The 16,014-nt window shown below is 42.1% G+C and overlaps 1 protein-coding gene across 1 annotated transcript; it reads left to right on the top strand.

Moving 5' to 3' along the window:
* Nucleotides 1-495: 495 nt before the first annotated feature.
* On the top strand, nt 496-15,573 carry rnd3a (Rho family GTPase 3a). Its single transcript, XM_085151397.1, has 5 exons — nt 496-801; nt 1,117-1,204; nt 10,796-10,905; nt 12,040-12,174; nt 12,349-15,573. The coding sequence occupies exons 1-5, from the start codon at nt 652-654 to the stop codon at nt 12,595-12,597; spliced, it is 732 nt and encodes a 243-aa protein (XP_085007523.1). The 5' UTR covers nt 496-651; the 3' UTR covers nt 12,598-15,573.
* The last annotated feature ends 441 nt before the right edge of the window (nt 15,574-16,014 follow it).

Below are 16,014 nucleotides of genomic sequence, written 5' to 3'. Positions count from 1 at the left end.
AATAAAATGTTTGCATGTATCTGCTGTATTCCATCAATTTTAAAACTTTAATACAGTTTTATGCTGTTATGTTGCAGATTTCCTATTTCATAGTTTCAAGACAGGCCAGTCACTATTTTATAAAATCATGTTATACTATATAAAGGAAAGGCAACCTAAATAGTTTGAATTGCCTTATACTGGCGCTGTTCTTCTTGTAAGTCTAAGTTTTGCGCAAAATTCTGATTTTTTATTCAGTGCTTTACAACTACTTCACTCTAAAAAACTGGCAAAGGGAAACTATAATCTGATTTACTTTACTGATTAAAAAAAAATCTTCGTTTGTGTTTTGTTGTTTTGATGTTGAAGCTGAGGTCTGTGTGTAGTCCAAACGGGGGCGCCATCACGGTGCCTGGCCCGGCGTGCGTCTGTGTGGAGGCTCGCTGGACGAAGGGAGGGACGTGCCTCATCCCGACTGACGGAGAGCTGCTGCCATTGGCTCCTGCGACGTTATAAATGTAGGCAAATGGAATTTACCGGCTCAGAGCAGGCGGAGACACCGGGGGAGGAGATCAGGCGCGCAGGCTTGGAGGCACCGAGACCAGCTGCTTCTCGACGGTTCACACACACCCACCCAGGATTGGACTCATTTTTTAAAAACGACTCAAATCAATGAAGGAGAGACGCCCGTGTCAGAAGTTATCTCTGAAATCCAGCATGGATCCCAGTCAGAGTGTGAAGTGTAAGATAGTGGTGGTGGGGGACAGCCAGTGCGGGAAGACTGCGCTGCTTCACGTGTTCGCCAAAGACTGCTTCCCTGAGGTGAGACCCTGCAGCCTGCTGGACATGATGCATGTTAATAACACACACTGATACCACGACCAGCGCATCTCATTGTTCTTCTGAACCTGGCTGTGTCACGTGGATTGTTCCAGTAGTGATGAAGGACATTCATGTTGTAGTGCTTGATACGTGTTGGGATGAGTTTTGGCTGAAATCCAAACGTAGTAGTACCAACACCTTTGTAGTACACGATCGTGTTATTGGGGTAATAAATCTAACGTTGCTCAGTTTCTTCAAAGTTTAAAACCTGGCAGGCTTCCTCCCTGACCCCCCCTCTTCATATGTTTCCTGCAGAGCTACGTCCCCACTGTGTTTGAAAACTACACAGCCAGCTTTGAAATCGACACGCAGAGGATCGAGCTCAGTTTGTGGGACACGTCAGGTAATCCTCACTTCCAACAACCTCTCTGTCTGACTCATGCTCCAAGTGTCACCTTGTGTCAGTTGTGGCGGTGGTGTGGACATGTTCTAACATGCATCTCTGTGATCAGTCACTCAGTTGCTGATTTGAATGATATGGAGCTAGTTTATTATTAACTTTGTGGGGTAGAATTCACCCATGTTTGACAGAATCATAAATAAATAACAGGTTTTAGCCCAGAAAGTCCAAATCAGGAGACAGGAGAGTCCCAGGGCAGCTTTGTTTTTTCTCAAATAATGAAATTAATCTGTGACCCATTTTAATCAATGTAGCACAGTTAATCCTTTCCCATAGTCTGGAGTCGCTGTTCCTCGAAACCGCACGTTTCCCCTCAGATTAGATCGGGGCTTACCTTTTACCTACATGGAAACGTTCAGCCTCGTAGCTCAGTTCGAGCGCAGGAACGCCTCTGTGGAATGGATCTGATTTATGAATTCCTCCCAGCTGAGCAAAGCTTAAGTGGAAACAGGAAAGGAAACATAATGATAGGCCGAACGGAGCTCATATTCATACATCTGGTGAACACACTTTGAAATTCATCCTGCTTCCTGTGCTTTTCGGGAAGGTTGAGCAACATTGGCTCAGCAGCTTTTTTTCTTTTTAATCTCCTGCGGGTTAGACTTTGTGTTTGGGCTCTGAAAACCAGCATCGTGTGTGTGCGTGTGCGTAAACAAACCCATTTTCCCATCGATCAATGCCTGAGCGCTGAATAGCACAGCAGCGAGGTGTATGTTTCATGTGTGTGAGCATGTGGTGTTTGTGTGGGAATGAGAGGAAAATCCCTGGCCTGGAATTCCTGAGTGACGTTTGGGTAACTTGAAGATCGAGGTCAGTGTGAGATCTTTCTTTCTGAAACGTCAGACCGGAAAATCCAACAGCAGCTTCTTAAAATCCAGATTTCTGAGCTGTTTTATACTTCAGAGCAAATGAAAGTAAAAGCATCTGCAGAGTGGCGCTCCTTTGCCGCCTCAGTAACTCTACAAGAAAGTGAAACAAGGACATCAAATTGAAAATTCCTTCATCCCTCCAGTTTTGTGTGTAAATGTGGAAAGGCGAAGAAATGAAGACTGGCCCGAGTGAGAATTTTCTTTTATTGAATTGTGTTGGCTGCCTGCCTGGAGCCATTTTTCTTTTTCTCTGTGTTTCATAAAAGGAGGGTTGGGGGTGGTTTCCTATTAGATCATTGGATTTTAGAAGGTGCCAGATACCCCTATACCAACCCACCCCTACCTTCACTCCAAACCCACACCCAGCACACACACACACACACACACACACACAGTGACCAATTGATGCAGCTTTCAGCTTGACTGGTCCCTTTTTTTTCTCCTTTTTTTTTTTTTTGAAACCCCCATCTGCCACAGCCAATCCAATTGATCCCTTATCTCCTGAGGTGTGTGTGTGTGTGTGTGTGTGTGAGACCCAGGCCTGCACTCTGACAAAGACCAACACGAAGGGAGGAAGACAAACATTGTGGACTGCCACCCGCTCTTCCCCTCCCTCTCAAACACACACCTCCACACACACACCGAGGTGGTCTTTGTTCTGCAGTGATGAGTGGCCTAATGAGCAGCCTGCTGTTTATGTGTTTGTGTTTAAAGGGGATGGTGAAGGGAGTAATTCGGCCCATTAAGGTAAATTCCTGCCAGTTATACAGCCTTCCATTTGCCCCCCTCTCCCCAACCTACTTGTCTGCTCTAGCATTGCCACCCCAGTCTCAGGGTGAGGTCTGCCGGGGCCGAGGCGCGAGCCTTTGATGCTTCTTTCACCAACAGGGGAAGTGGTTTACGTTGTCTGCCTGTCTGCCTCCGTGTCTGAATGAGCAGGAAAAGTGCTTGTTTGAGAGTCAAACAGGAGGATAGGAAAACCGTGCGGGTAAACAGAGCAACCCCCGTGGCTCAGCACCTGCATGCCTTAGGTCTTTTCTCGTTTTACAGAGTGGAAATGAGCATGGATTAACATAAAACATAAAACATAAAAATACCCCAATTCAAGCATCAAATTCTTAGATTTGGAAAGCAACCACCAAGTAGCAGTTACCCTTTTTACAAATGATGGCTCCGACTTTTGTCCCTTATTCAATGGGTTTCATTTTTAACCCCTTGGTGTTGGAACAACAAGCAAAAAACGAAACATTCAAAGAGTTTTGGTTTAGGTGACCCATTTCTACATACATTATATTCGCTCTCTGTTTTGGTCTCCATCAGCTCCTGCTGTGACCACCAGCTGCTAGTCAATCTGCTCTGCTGTGGCATTTGTTGTTTTTAAAAATGTATCCTTTCTCTGAAAACAGCTGCTCGTTGCACCTGGAAACAGTCATTAAGAAAGACCAAGACTGTAAAGCTATAAGCAGTTAGACCAAAACAACAAGCTAAAAGATGCTAAAAGGCCAAGTAGTAGAGCTAAGGGAGACCGGAGACTTTCTTTGGTCATATGACCTCTTTGTTTATATTAAAATGTCGATGAAAGCATATTCAAAACTGCTGTGGTTTCATTTCCTGTCAATCAACTAATTGTTTCTGTGCTAATCCAAGGCTCACAGAAGATTGCTTTAAACTGATTTTGCACTTTTCACAGTTGAAATATTCATAATATACTTATGCTGGAACTGAACTGCAGGAAACGGCTTAGTATTTTCATACTTCCGAAATCGGTCTGGCGCAGTTGTTCCAACTGTTAGGCAATTTCCCAAAGCTACAACAAGTACGTTTTCAAGCTTAACAGGAAAAATACAAGAACTAGAGGAGTTCAGACTTTTCCAGTTCTAGAAATCCCAATGGGAAACATCAGACCCAGTGGATCTCATTTGACAATATTTATCACAGGGAATATATATGGGGAAAATAGTTTTTTTTTGTTTACTGCGCACATTCAAAGTTGACCCACTTTGCAAAATGGGAAGAAAGACAGATAAAGGAGTTGTAATGGAAGATGCATAATAGCAGAGCTTGGTCAGAGCAGACAGATCATCCTTCCCTTCTATAGTTACTAGAGCATATCACATGTCCTGTTTCCCATGTAGTGCAGGACAGCTTAACTATGGGACTTTTGCATGCACTCAGTAAGCTCCTCTGCTACTCTCTCTCTGACACACACACACACACACACACACACACACACACACACACACACACACACACACACACACACACACTCCCCCCGATTCTTCAGTCTGTAACCATTGTTGGATTGGATCACATTTCTGGGTTCAGCGAATTGGAGCCGCATGTCTGGCATTCCTCAGACTAAAGGTTTCTACTTCCTCCTCTACAAAGACCCCCTTTGTACCCAGCAGGCCCAGATCCTCAGCCAGTGAAAGAGAGGTGGTGTGGATCACTAAAGCCTTACCTCGTTTCCAGAGGGGAGAAATCGAATCACGGTAGAATTTGCAGACCGACAATGGGATGGTGATGGTGAAGCAGTGTATGAACTGAAGGGCATTGGGATCCTGGGAGAGATTAATGGACTTCCTGTCTGCTAATGTCATGGAAGGACTTTTTTTTTTAAACACCTGACATTAAAATCCATGTCCGGCCTTCACACTGAGCACTTTGCATTCTTGGCTCCCCGTGCACGTGTCCTGCCAGTCCATCACTGAGAAACATCTGACTGTCCTAAATGCTTCACCAGCATCCTGTTTGGCCCGACTCTTGACTCTTACCCAAATTGTACTTTGTTACTGTGGCCAAAGTAACCTCTCGAAAGCTTGTTTAAGTAAAGTTTATCATATCTCAATGTCTTTTCAGGAAGTTTCTTTCAGCTGGATTACACAATTTGAGAAGTGAAATAGATTTCCTGTTTTCAGCCCTTCTGGTGGACTTTTTATTTCTTCAGTTACTGATTTCGAGACTTTATCATGGCTCATGGAGTGCCATAAGATAGTATTGTATCTTAAACAAATTTAGCTACACTGCAATCGATCCTAGTGTAACGTAATGTGGCGTGATGTACTGAAACGGTACAGTATAGTGTAAAGTACCAAGCAGTAATCTTGAGCCACCTCTAGCTTCTTTATATTTATTGAAAAATGAAGAAATATAAATCCAATATATGGAGGAAAACAGTCAGTTTTTACAATTTCATTGGAAATTGGCAACATTTGCTGAAGTATTTGGGAAGTTCTTTTTGTCTTTCAATTAAGTAGTCTTCAGGAATAGTTCTCCAGGCTCCTTGAAGTATTATGTATGTATTATAACACACGACACACATTTATAATGATAAATCTTAATGGTTGGTCACCTATTATATGTTGCATAACTTTCAATAATATACTTTTTAAGGTATTAGAGCATGTTGTAGTGCATCATAGTGAACTTTAACATAACACACATGCACAACAGGGGCGACAGTGGCTCAGGTTGTCCCCTAAACATCCAGTGTGAGTGTGATAAAAGTGCTAGGCTATAGATGGACCCACTGTAAAGGTGGGTGGGACTTGTAGTAGAAAGTGCTTTGAGTGCTCAAACTGAGTATAAATGTGTTCTATAAGTACCAGAACATCCAGTTACCACTTACATGTGTTAACACAACATACCAGTGTGTTACAATGGTATTGCTATATTAGACTTGGCTATTTAACACAGTACACACCGAATTATTAAATTGCGTCCAAAGATATCTTTTGTTAACCTGCTATATTTGAGCATATCTTGTGATACCAAAGGTTACTTTATTAATCCTTCATGTCCAGATTTTAGATTTACAGCAACAAATATCATGGTAACCACAGCAACTACAGCAGATAGTCATAAGTGTAAATTGTAGCTCATGTGCTTGGCAGGCGAGCCGTATAAACTTGCTAGCGCTGTATTTCTAGACGTGCCTGTAAACGTCTGTTGTTTCCACAGGTGTCCCCCAAAGGCCTAATGCCTCTTTTTATGTATTTATGCACACACAAGCTCACCGCCCAGCAGCTCCGGTCTGCTCAGCTATGTTAGCTATGCAGTAAACCAGCAGGCCTGCAGATCTGTTGCCATACATCCAGACTGTAGACTGTCAGCCACAGCTGGCTTACCTCAGGTCTGCATGTGCTTGTGTGAGATAAAGCAAAAGCTGTTATTGTGTGAAGTTGTATGTCTTTAACATTATGGAATATTTTGAGATTGAATGAATAGACCAGAATGTGTTTTCCACATTAAGTGGTGCTTTTTATCCAAGCTATTGTGGAAAGTGGGCTGAAAAAGCACAAGAGCTTTATTTATTTCTCAATCACAACCACAGTGGGCATTTAGTGGCATTCTACAGTTTCCTCTTATGTCATTGTGCCCAACAGCAAGACACAAGACAGGCTATGGTTAATAGGAGGCGAGAGAGGATGGAGGACATATTGAAAGGACAGAATAAGGGAGGACAGGGTGTGTGTCTTTCTTCCAGATTTAGAGATCCTGTGGGAGAACAATGACAGGAGCTAATTAGATGACAGTTACCAGGTCTTTGTGTGTGTGTGTGTTAGCTGTGGGATTTCCTCTTATCTTTCCACTTGGCAGAAAGATGACCTCAAAGCGGAGGCTGGTCTCAGATGCAGAGCTAATGCAGTAACGACTCTAAACAGCTAACAAAGAAGGAAACATCTGCTATTAAAAGTTATTAGCAAAACGCTTCCATAGAGGGTCAAATTTTAAATGCACCATGTTGAAATTGCAGTGGATTTACGTTGGATTTATTGCTATAAATGCACTAACGTGCAGGTAAATTCACAGAAATATGTGCAGACATAATAACACAGCAACTTCACACTGCAGCTCAGATATGCATTTCCTCTCATTAGGTTAATAAAAACAGTCTATTCATTGTGAAATGTCAACCGATTCTACAGCATGCCCTTTTAGGCGCAAGGTTTTATTTTTTCCACTGATTTGTTCCAGGCTACGAGCACTGGAATAAAAAAAAAATCAAACAGCCCATTGTGGTCATGATCGATTGCGAGACGGTCATGAAAGAAATAAATTCTTGTGGTCTTGTGGGGGATACCACCTTCCTCCTTGCCTTGTATTTGTTGTGCTCCCTTTATAACAGTTCAGCATCTGGCCTTTTGTTTAGGCGGTATCACCTATCAGGCAGCTTTCCAAAACACTCAGAGTTCCCATCCAAACTACACTGTTTAGATCAAGACATCAAAATAATTTATTCAGTTCATTCCAACACTAGATTTTAGGAGCAGGTACAGATTAATAGGGAGAAAAAAAATTCAGGTTATATGCATCAATGCAGACACGTCTTTGATAGGCCAAGATCATAATCATAATCCTTTTTGAGCCAATATATCAGACTGTATAAGTTAGCTCGTGAAGGTTAACTTTTGTAATGGTGATACTGTGGATTTTACTGTTAAGACTGGAAATACTTTGTCCCATGTTTGGGAAAGGCGACGGCCTTCTTGGGAAGTCCACCACAACTGTTAAGGAGTTGAACGGATACACACAATATACCGATGAGGGTGATAAATCTACCGCAAAAAAAACCCTATCCTGAAAACACACATGTGGCTACCCCCTGAGAAACCACATGCTTATTGGCTAACGACTTGTGATTGACAACTACCAATTGACCCAAAACAAGTGACTGAACCCATGATCTCACCGGGAGTGTCCACAAAGGTCAAGACAGGTCCCAGACTTATTAACCCTCTACTGCATAGCGTTGCCCTGAGGCAACAAACCACTGGCCCTTCAAAAAAAAAACTTTTTTTTTTTCCAAATAATGCTACCAGGCACATCTCTTTCCAATAAAATGATGAGTTGAAGGTGGTGTGACTTTCATTTGGGGGGGAAGACCCCTTTCTGCAAGCTGCAGTACATGAGAGACCTCTCCATTAGGAGGCAAGATAAAGATCACTATTTTACATGTTTATAGTGAAATAAATGTATATTAAAAAATACTTGTATGTGCATGAATAGGTTAAGAAGCATATTTGATTGTTTGTTCTACTTTTTTAAAAATTTATTTAAACAGTAAAACTGTTAATTTTCATTCGTTGCCTCAAGGCAACACTGCGCAGTAAGCCTGATTTTTTTTTTTTCAGGCAATATAATGCATTTGCATATGTGTGTAGAGATGTGTTTGTGTGCATTTATATGATCATAGTCAATGTTTTTTTACGTTACAATCTACTCATAATTACAGGACATGGATGTAAAAACCTTTTATGGAAGGAAACCAAGGGAATGTGCACTTTCTGTCCTCAGAAATGAGGACAGTGAGCTTTCAGGGAGTGACAGTGAAGTAGAGGAGTGGATCCCTGAATGAGGTTTGAGGGACACTTAGGAGCTCAGGGGTCAGGGGTCAGTTGGTAAAGTAACTGTGTGTTAGTGCCCACATAGCAAGCAGGTCTGGCCAGGATCTGGTATCAAGTCGGCACTGCTGGCTGACTTCTGGCATGATAAGACGTATGTCATCCAGATATGGACCAGGCCTGGCATAGATGGTCTATGTGATGTCTATGTGATGGCATGCCATTTCAGGCTTGATTGTGGCTTGGTTTATGTGGCCCAGGCCTACAGAAAAAAGGTCTGGCCCAGATCTGGAATCAAGCTGGCACTTCGGACTGACTGGTGTTTTGGCAGAGTGTATGTCAACCAGATGTGTGCCAGGTCTGGCAATGACGCCACGGTTTATGTGATGGCATGTCATATCTCAGGTGGTAGAGCAGGTTACAAACTGATCGGAAGGTTAGCGGTTCGATCCCTGGCTCCTCCAGTCTGCATGTCAAGAGTGAGAATGTGTATGAATGTAGTTAGGAAGCACTCAGTTACGCGAAAGTGGGTGAATGTGGCATGTTGTATAGAGCACTTTGGGTAAACTGGGAGAGTAGAAAAGCGCTATATAAAAATCAGTCCATTCACTGTCTGAACAGAGTTTCGGCATGTTACTTTTGCACTATTATGTTCCGGCACATGTTGTTATTACATGGCTTGATTAAGGTACACATTAGGCTGACATCTGGGGCCAGAGCTGAAACTGTTCTGGGCCAGCACAGGGCCAGCAGTGTGTCTACAACTGGCCCGTGGCTGCACACCACCTACAGATGGCCAACATACTGCAATGAATGACGGCCCTTTGGTGGCCCAGATAACTTGCTTATGAATATTTCAACTGTGAAAACTTGCTATTCATATAGCAAATTAGCAAGAACTGCTAGCAATTCTTGCTAACAATTGAAAGGAATTAAAACATTTCGCAGTTGTTAATGACTGACAGCTAATGACAGAAAATGCAAAATAATGTAGTGCAATGTCTCAGCAGCTTTTCTCCTCAGTCTGTAAAATTATTGCGTTAGTTTACATTTTAATGTAATTTTTAGTGTAATAAAATGTGCATATGTTGGCTAAGATCATTTTTTTGTAAACATTGCTAAATGAAAAGCAGTTCTGCCATTAGCAAAGCTTAATGTGCAATTTTTCATGCCAAGTGTTGAATTACATGCAATATTAATTCTTGTGTAATTCTATATAATAACTGGGATCTCCTGCATATAGATGGAGTGGAACATTATGGACATGGATATTTGAGATGTCTGTACACACACTTTAGTCGTGCTTTGTTGTGTGGGGCCCAGGCCTGGAAGCATTGTTTAAAACGATGTCATCTCCCATCCAGACTGTTTAGATTAGGAACACCAGCTGTGTGTGTGTGTGTGTGTGTGTGTGTGTGTGTGTGTGTGTGTGTGTGTGTGTGTGTGTGTGTAAACCAGTGAATTCCAGACTTTTCTCTGCAGCCGTGTTTATAAAAGACCTCCCAAGGGAACCTAAAGTTACCAAAAACAAAATTCCCCAGATTCTTGGCAGCTGCTTGTGTGTGTGGTCACTTCTTGCTTGTCATGTGATCTTGACTCACCTTGACATGACGGCAAGCTCCCCTCCCCCCAACCTCCGATGCGCTTCAGTCAGGCGGTGAGATGGGCGTCGCCCTTGCACATGGTTTCAATTTGAGGAGGGAGTCATTTCCTCGCTCTGAAGTTCTATTCCTTCAGAGAGATTTTCTGTTTCAGTAAACGATCTTGTTGTAGTCAGCACATTTTTTCTACTGATGCGGCACTATTTGTTTTTCTCGCCTAGTTGCCATGGATTATGGCTGAGCTGCAATCATGACATATGAGAATAACTATCTGTAGTGCTCAAGTGATAATTTGGTCTTCCTTGTGCTTTCTTGAAACAGACTTTGATCCTGCCCCTCACTCGAATACTGTTATTTCATTTGTTTAAGCAAAAGCCTTCAATGCCAGACATATTTCAGGTCTTCCAATAAAAAATGAAATCTACAAAGTTTTAAATAAGAACACCTCTGCTAACCAGCTCTGTAATTCAGTTTTCTGTTCTGCAGCTCTGATGACAAGTTTCTTCTGATGTCCCTTGAGCTGGATCCCTGTGAAGATTGTCCAATAATAGCAAAACCGCAAATTAAATCAGGAACATTTCTCAGCCTGAGCTGGCCACGTGTTTCTTTGCTGTCTGTTGGAACAAAAGAGGCTGCTCGCACAGTTATGCATACAGCAGTTTTGTCCTTGCGCAACAGTGTGTGAATGCAGTTCAAGTTTCTTGTTTTCCTTTGTTTTAGGATCTCCGTACTATGACAACGTGAGGCCCCTGTCCTATCCCGACTCTGATGCTGTGCTCATCTGTTTCGACATCAGCCGCCCAGAAACGCTCGACAGCGTAATGAAAAAGGTTTGTTGCTCCTCTCGGGCAAATCCATGCAGGAAACACGTCTTTAAGCTCTATTTTTAAACATTCCTCTCAAGTACTTTGATTTTTGTCTGAACTGGTGACAGAGGCCTGGATCAAAGGTCTGCAGTCGTTTCTTTTTTCTGTGATCTCAGTCATGTGAAGTCGTATAGCTGTAATGTGACTTCAGTGTCAGGTCAAAACCCTGCTGTGGCTGGACGTGTCACTGGCTGATTCTCACATGTCCAAATGTGTGCTGTACACAGGTAGTGTCAGTCATCTGACTGGTGGAGAAACTACAAAATGTAAAAGTCATTATCTTCCCACATTAAAACACACCTGGCATGTGCTCCTATTTTTGCAAGGCATTTCCTGTTTTTGTGCTGCTTTCTGCCGACCTGGAAGGTTTTCTCAAAGCAACTCACGTTTACCAGAATTAGCGGTCGAGACAGAAACAGTTTTGTCTCGCTCATTAGGAACAGAGATGACCTCAGATGCACTGAGATTTTTTGGCCCTTTCAGTCTGTCGCTTTGATGGGTAACATTAGTTATCTAACCATTTGTTGTCTTGTGTTGCACACTGTAATTAAACCTGTAGTGAGTAATTGGGAACACATCATATACAGCTAATTGCTAAGCTTGAACTGAAGCTTAAAGTGCTTAAAGCTGTGCTAGTCGAAGGCTGCGTTTCAGACGATGAATGTCTACATGAGACTTAACCTCGGTTTAGGCTTTTAGGTTGTTCAGACACATTTTACAAACCAACTTCCTCCTCAGATGTCAATGAACTTGATCCCCTGACCAGCCAGACAGCCAGCCCTGAGGCACATTAGCCTCAGATTAAAGCCCCAAGAGAAATGCCATTGATCACAGAGCGTTTATTGTTGTCAGGGAGGAAACATGGAGATTACTTCTAGTTCCTTTCTAGGGTTCAAAGCAATGAGGGGCTTCAGGAAGTGGCAGCTTTAACCTTTGTACTTAAAGGGCAGGTGAGGGGGGGATTTCATCAAATTCTTTATTAGGGCAACAAACATTTGAACACACTCACAAGAAAAACATTATTTTAAAACACAAAATTTACTTTATTTTTATGTCAGAACTCCTGAATGATTGAGGCTATTTTGTCTTTCTTTACAGTGGAAAGGTGAGATCCAGGAGTTTTGTCCCAACACCAAGATGCTGTTAGTCGGCTGCAAGTCGGACCTGCGCACCGATCTGAGCACACTTGTGGAGCTTTCCAACCATCGGCAAGCTCCAGTTTCTTACGACCAGGTTTGTAGATTAAAAGAACATTTTGAAATGGTAGATGGTTCCAATTTCCTGACTCTAATCAGGTCATTGCCATGTTTAATTGACCCGTGTGAAAGTGTGCAAATCCTTTCGTTATTGACGCAAGCTCTTTACAAAAAACAGAATCTCAGTAAGCCTGAACGTTTTTCTTCTTAGGGTTCCAGTATGGCCAAGCAGATCTCGGCGCCCTACATCGAGTGCTCGGCCCAGCAGTCAGAAAACAGCGTCAGAGACATTTTCCATGTGGCCACGCTGGCCTGCATCAACAAAAACAACAAAAACGTCAAACGCAGCAAGACCGCCCGTGCTAGCAAGAGGATTTCACACATGCCTGGTAGACCTGACCTGGCGGCCGTGGCCTCAGACCTCCGGAAGGACAAAGCCAAAAGTTGCTCGGTCATGTGATTGCACCGACTAAATCGGATCAGACTGAGGAGAATGAGGACAGAGCACAGTGCAAGCAGGAAGTTATGGGGCAATGCCTCCCTCCTGCATGCTAAAGACCCCTTATTTGTCTGGAAAGGGGTTCTGTAAGCTTAATTCATGTACATGTTACTGGAATACTCTGCACCAATGAAAACTCAATGCATAGTAAGCATCCCACTCAACGCGGCCCCCACCCCTGCCCCACCAAAAGAGGAAGCTATCTATCACCTGCCTGGGGATGTGACCTGCTTCCTCTGGGAGGACAAAGCGGATGCAGTCAAGGCTTTCCATGCTAACAGGAAATGAGCAGGGGGAATGATGTCATTAGGAAATGCTCATTTATAAAAAGATGCGTAGGAACATGTGGTCTCCTGAATAAGAGCGAGAGCCGGCGATGGGGTGGTAGGTAGGGGGGTGCTGCCTCGGGGGGAGGAAATAAAGAGGAACTGCTGTTGTTTGTGCTGGATCAAAGACTTCTTCCTCGGAGGGCTTATACAACAACTCGTCACTGTGGTTTGAAACTGATTCACTCCCACCTCTACTCCTGTAACTGTTAGTCTGTGTGCAGAACAGATTAGAAGATTTATTCCTTAATTTCTTTCAATGGAAACATGAAGCTGAGTGTCCCCTGTCTCTGATATGTTGTCGGTGTAATGTGAAGTCATTGGTGTATAACTGTGTCATTGCTTTATTTTCATCCTGATGAGATTGAACCAATACTACATTCTCTTACATCAGCAGCTATGGATAGACTCATGAAAACAAATGCACACTACAACAGTGCAGGTTAGCCTTTTATTTTCTCCAAAAACAGAAATGGTGTACTTTAACCCTTTTATTGGGCCCTAAATGGGTCCAGTGAGCTTTAGCTTAACAAAAATTAGCAACCAAAAATAGAACACTGTATATGAAATATGGACATAGCCACTGTGACTTATCCACAACCCTAATGCTAGCCACAACCATGTTGGGTTTTTTTTTTTAACAAAAAGTTACATTTTGGACAAGAAGATGGAGTTGTGACTTAATGCTAACGAGCTTTGTTAGCTAGCTCCATTTGAATACAATACTCACATGTCAATTGACTGATAAAATACTAGAATTTTGCTCCCAGATCTGAGCTGGATGAAGATATATTCGCATCCAGATACGTAACTTGGATTAACAGAAGCAAACCACAGATAAAAGATAGATGTAGCCAGTGTGATTTCACCTACTGATTAGGAAGCTAGTCGGCTGCCATCTTGGTGATTTGAAATTAGATTTGAAGCGCAGGAGGCAGATATGACTGAGATACCAACGGAGACCATGGAGACTGTATATTCACAGGTTGTTAGCTAGTGAACTAGCTAACAGTTGTAGTTAGCTATATCCTTCGTTCTATAATGAGGATCATTACAATTCTTTCTCATTATGAACCAATTCTAGCAATTGAGCATATAATATCAGAAGGTCGTCACAGAACAAAGGAGCTGAGAGCCGTTTCACCTTAGACCTACAAACAGTGTGTTTTTGCAGCCAGAGAAGTTTTTCCTTTGCTGGCTACCAAGAAGAATACAGGTGGACGAGTTATAAAAACTGTTAAGAGGTGTTATCAAGGTTCAAACTGTTTCCTGTACCAGTCTGCAAATATTATTATTATTTTGTTTAATAAATGCTGTAAATATGGGCATTTTAATATGGGAGTCTCTGGGGATGGACTTGCTTTTGGAGCTAGCCCCAAGTGACATTAGAAAAACTGGAGTTTTTGGTATTTGGCTTACTTTTTCATCTGGAGGATCCCCTCGATCTTAACAGGCTAGAATCTTTGCGTCACGAATCACAGCACATTAAAAGAGGATTCAAACAGAAGAAGATCAACAATAACTTACTCTAAATGTCCAAATTGGAGGAAGCTGTGGTTGATTAGCTAGACTACGAAAACCTCTGCAGGAATGAACCATCCCATGACACGAACAGTTTGTTTTGTCTCATAAATATCTGCAAACTGGATTACTGTATTGGTCACTGAATAAACGAGCGAGACAACCAAAGGATGAAGAAGTTTGCTGATAGGTGGCAAACTTGCTAAAGCTTAATTTAGACTTACATGCTGAGTCTACCATGTAGCCTATGCTAGTGGCAGATGGTATTGCCACCATTTGTACCTGTGTGGGCTATGTTGACTCAATGTGTAGGTTACATTTTTAGTACATTTCTGCACTTCAGTTTATCACGTAGGGCTTTAGAAGAGTTACGTCATACTTATGGCACAGATTTAATGCAGAAACATGCATTCACTGTAATTAGAAGGACTTTGCCCTCTTCAGTATTAAAAGAAGAGATTATCAGATATTTGGAATACCATGAATGCCACAATACAGATTACATGTTTTTTTTTTTGTTTGTTTTAAGCTTGTCCACTTAGCAGTTGGCTTGCTAGCCCTCACCGCACTGCACGTTTCGCAAACTTCTGGAGATGAATTTTGCTGTTCGACTTTATGCTGTGACCAGACCTTAACTCGGAAAGGATGATTGTATTTTTTTTTCTTCCTTGGGTCATTTCAGTGTTTGAGTATCATGACCTCCGCAGTAATATCACATAATGTAAGAGATTTTCAATTGTCAATTTCAAAATTAGTCTTGAGAAACAAGTGTTTTTGAACTAGTGTTTTTTTCCTTCCTCTCAAACAACAGTGCAATGACGAAGCTGTTTAAATATCAACGGTATTGATGCACTTTTAATGTGACCATCAGTTTCTCAATTAGCTTGTTCAAATGCCAGTGCTGTCACATTTGTCAGCTCAGCGCCCGAGTCCCTATTTTCTTTTCCTAATCCTTTCTTCCCGGTGTATACACACGTTTTCTTGAATGTTGATGTCACCTTCAAAATGTCTTTGTCAATGTTGTTGCCATAATATTTATTGAATTCTATATTTTTCCCTTTAGAATAAATGCCAATAAAACTGAAGAGAAGTGTGTTTGTGTTCATTAAGGGAAGAAAGAGATCTCAGTTCATAAGTTCAGTATGTAGTTTGATTATCCTTCATGGATGGTCAGGTACTGTTAAATTATGCCATGCAGACATTATAAGATTTATTGTGCTTTGAGTTCACAAAGGGAAGCTCTGATTTGGATCCTCTTTTGCTTTAGATTTCCAGCAGACTAGATGCCTCGCAGCTACACTGACAATTCCAATAGAAACAACATCTACAAACTCCAATGCATCTATGGGACAACCTCATTTATGCTTCTGTAAGAGAGCAATGTGCTTCAAGGCATGAAGTGTGCTAGAAATCCATTCAAATAACCTAAAAAGGTGGCTTCAGCTATTGTGCTTGTTAAGAGAGATTCTGTACAGTCATTTATTTACTCTCCCATCAAAATCCAAATCTCATACATTAAAGATAACCAGCT

Source organism: Neolamprologus multifasciatus, chromosome 23, assembly GCF_963576455.1.
Source record: "Neolamprologus multifasciatus chromosome 23, fNeoMul1.2, whole genome shotgun sequence".
NCBI lineage: Eukaryota > Metazoa > Chordata > Actinopteri > Cichliformes > Cichlidae > Neolamprologus > Neolamprologus multifasciatus.
Note: the sequence above shows the minus strand (reverse complement) of the source record. Positions and strands in the feature narration are given on the sequence as shown.

Bases quoted from the DNA above. Each gene is read 5' to 3' on its own strand.
- rnd3a (XM_085151397.1), top strand. From the start codon at position 652: ATGAAGGAGAGACGCCCGTGTCAGAAGTTATCTCTGAAATCCAGCATG. The intron at 802-1,116 runs GTGAGACCCTGC...TGTTTCCTGCAG, and splicing joins CCAAAGACTGCTTCCCTGAG to AGCTACGTCCCCACTGTGTT. The intron at 1,205-10,795 runs GTAATCCTCACT...CCTTTGTTTTAG, and splicing joins CAGTTTGTGGGACACGTCAG to GATCTCCGTACTATGACAAC.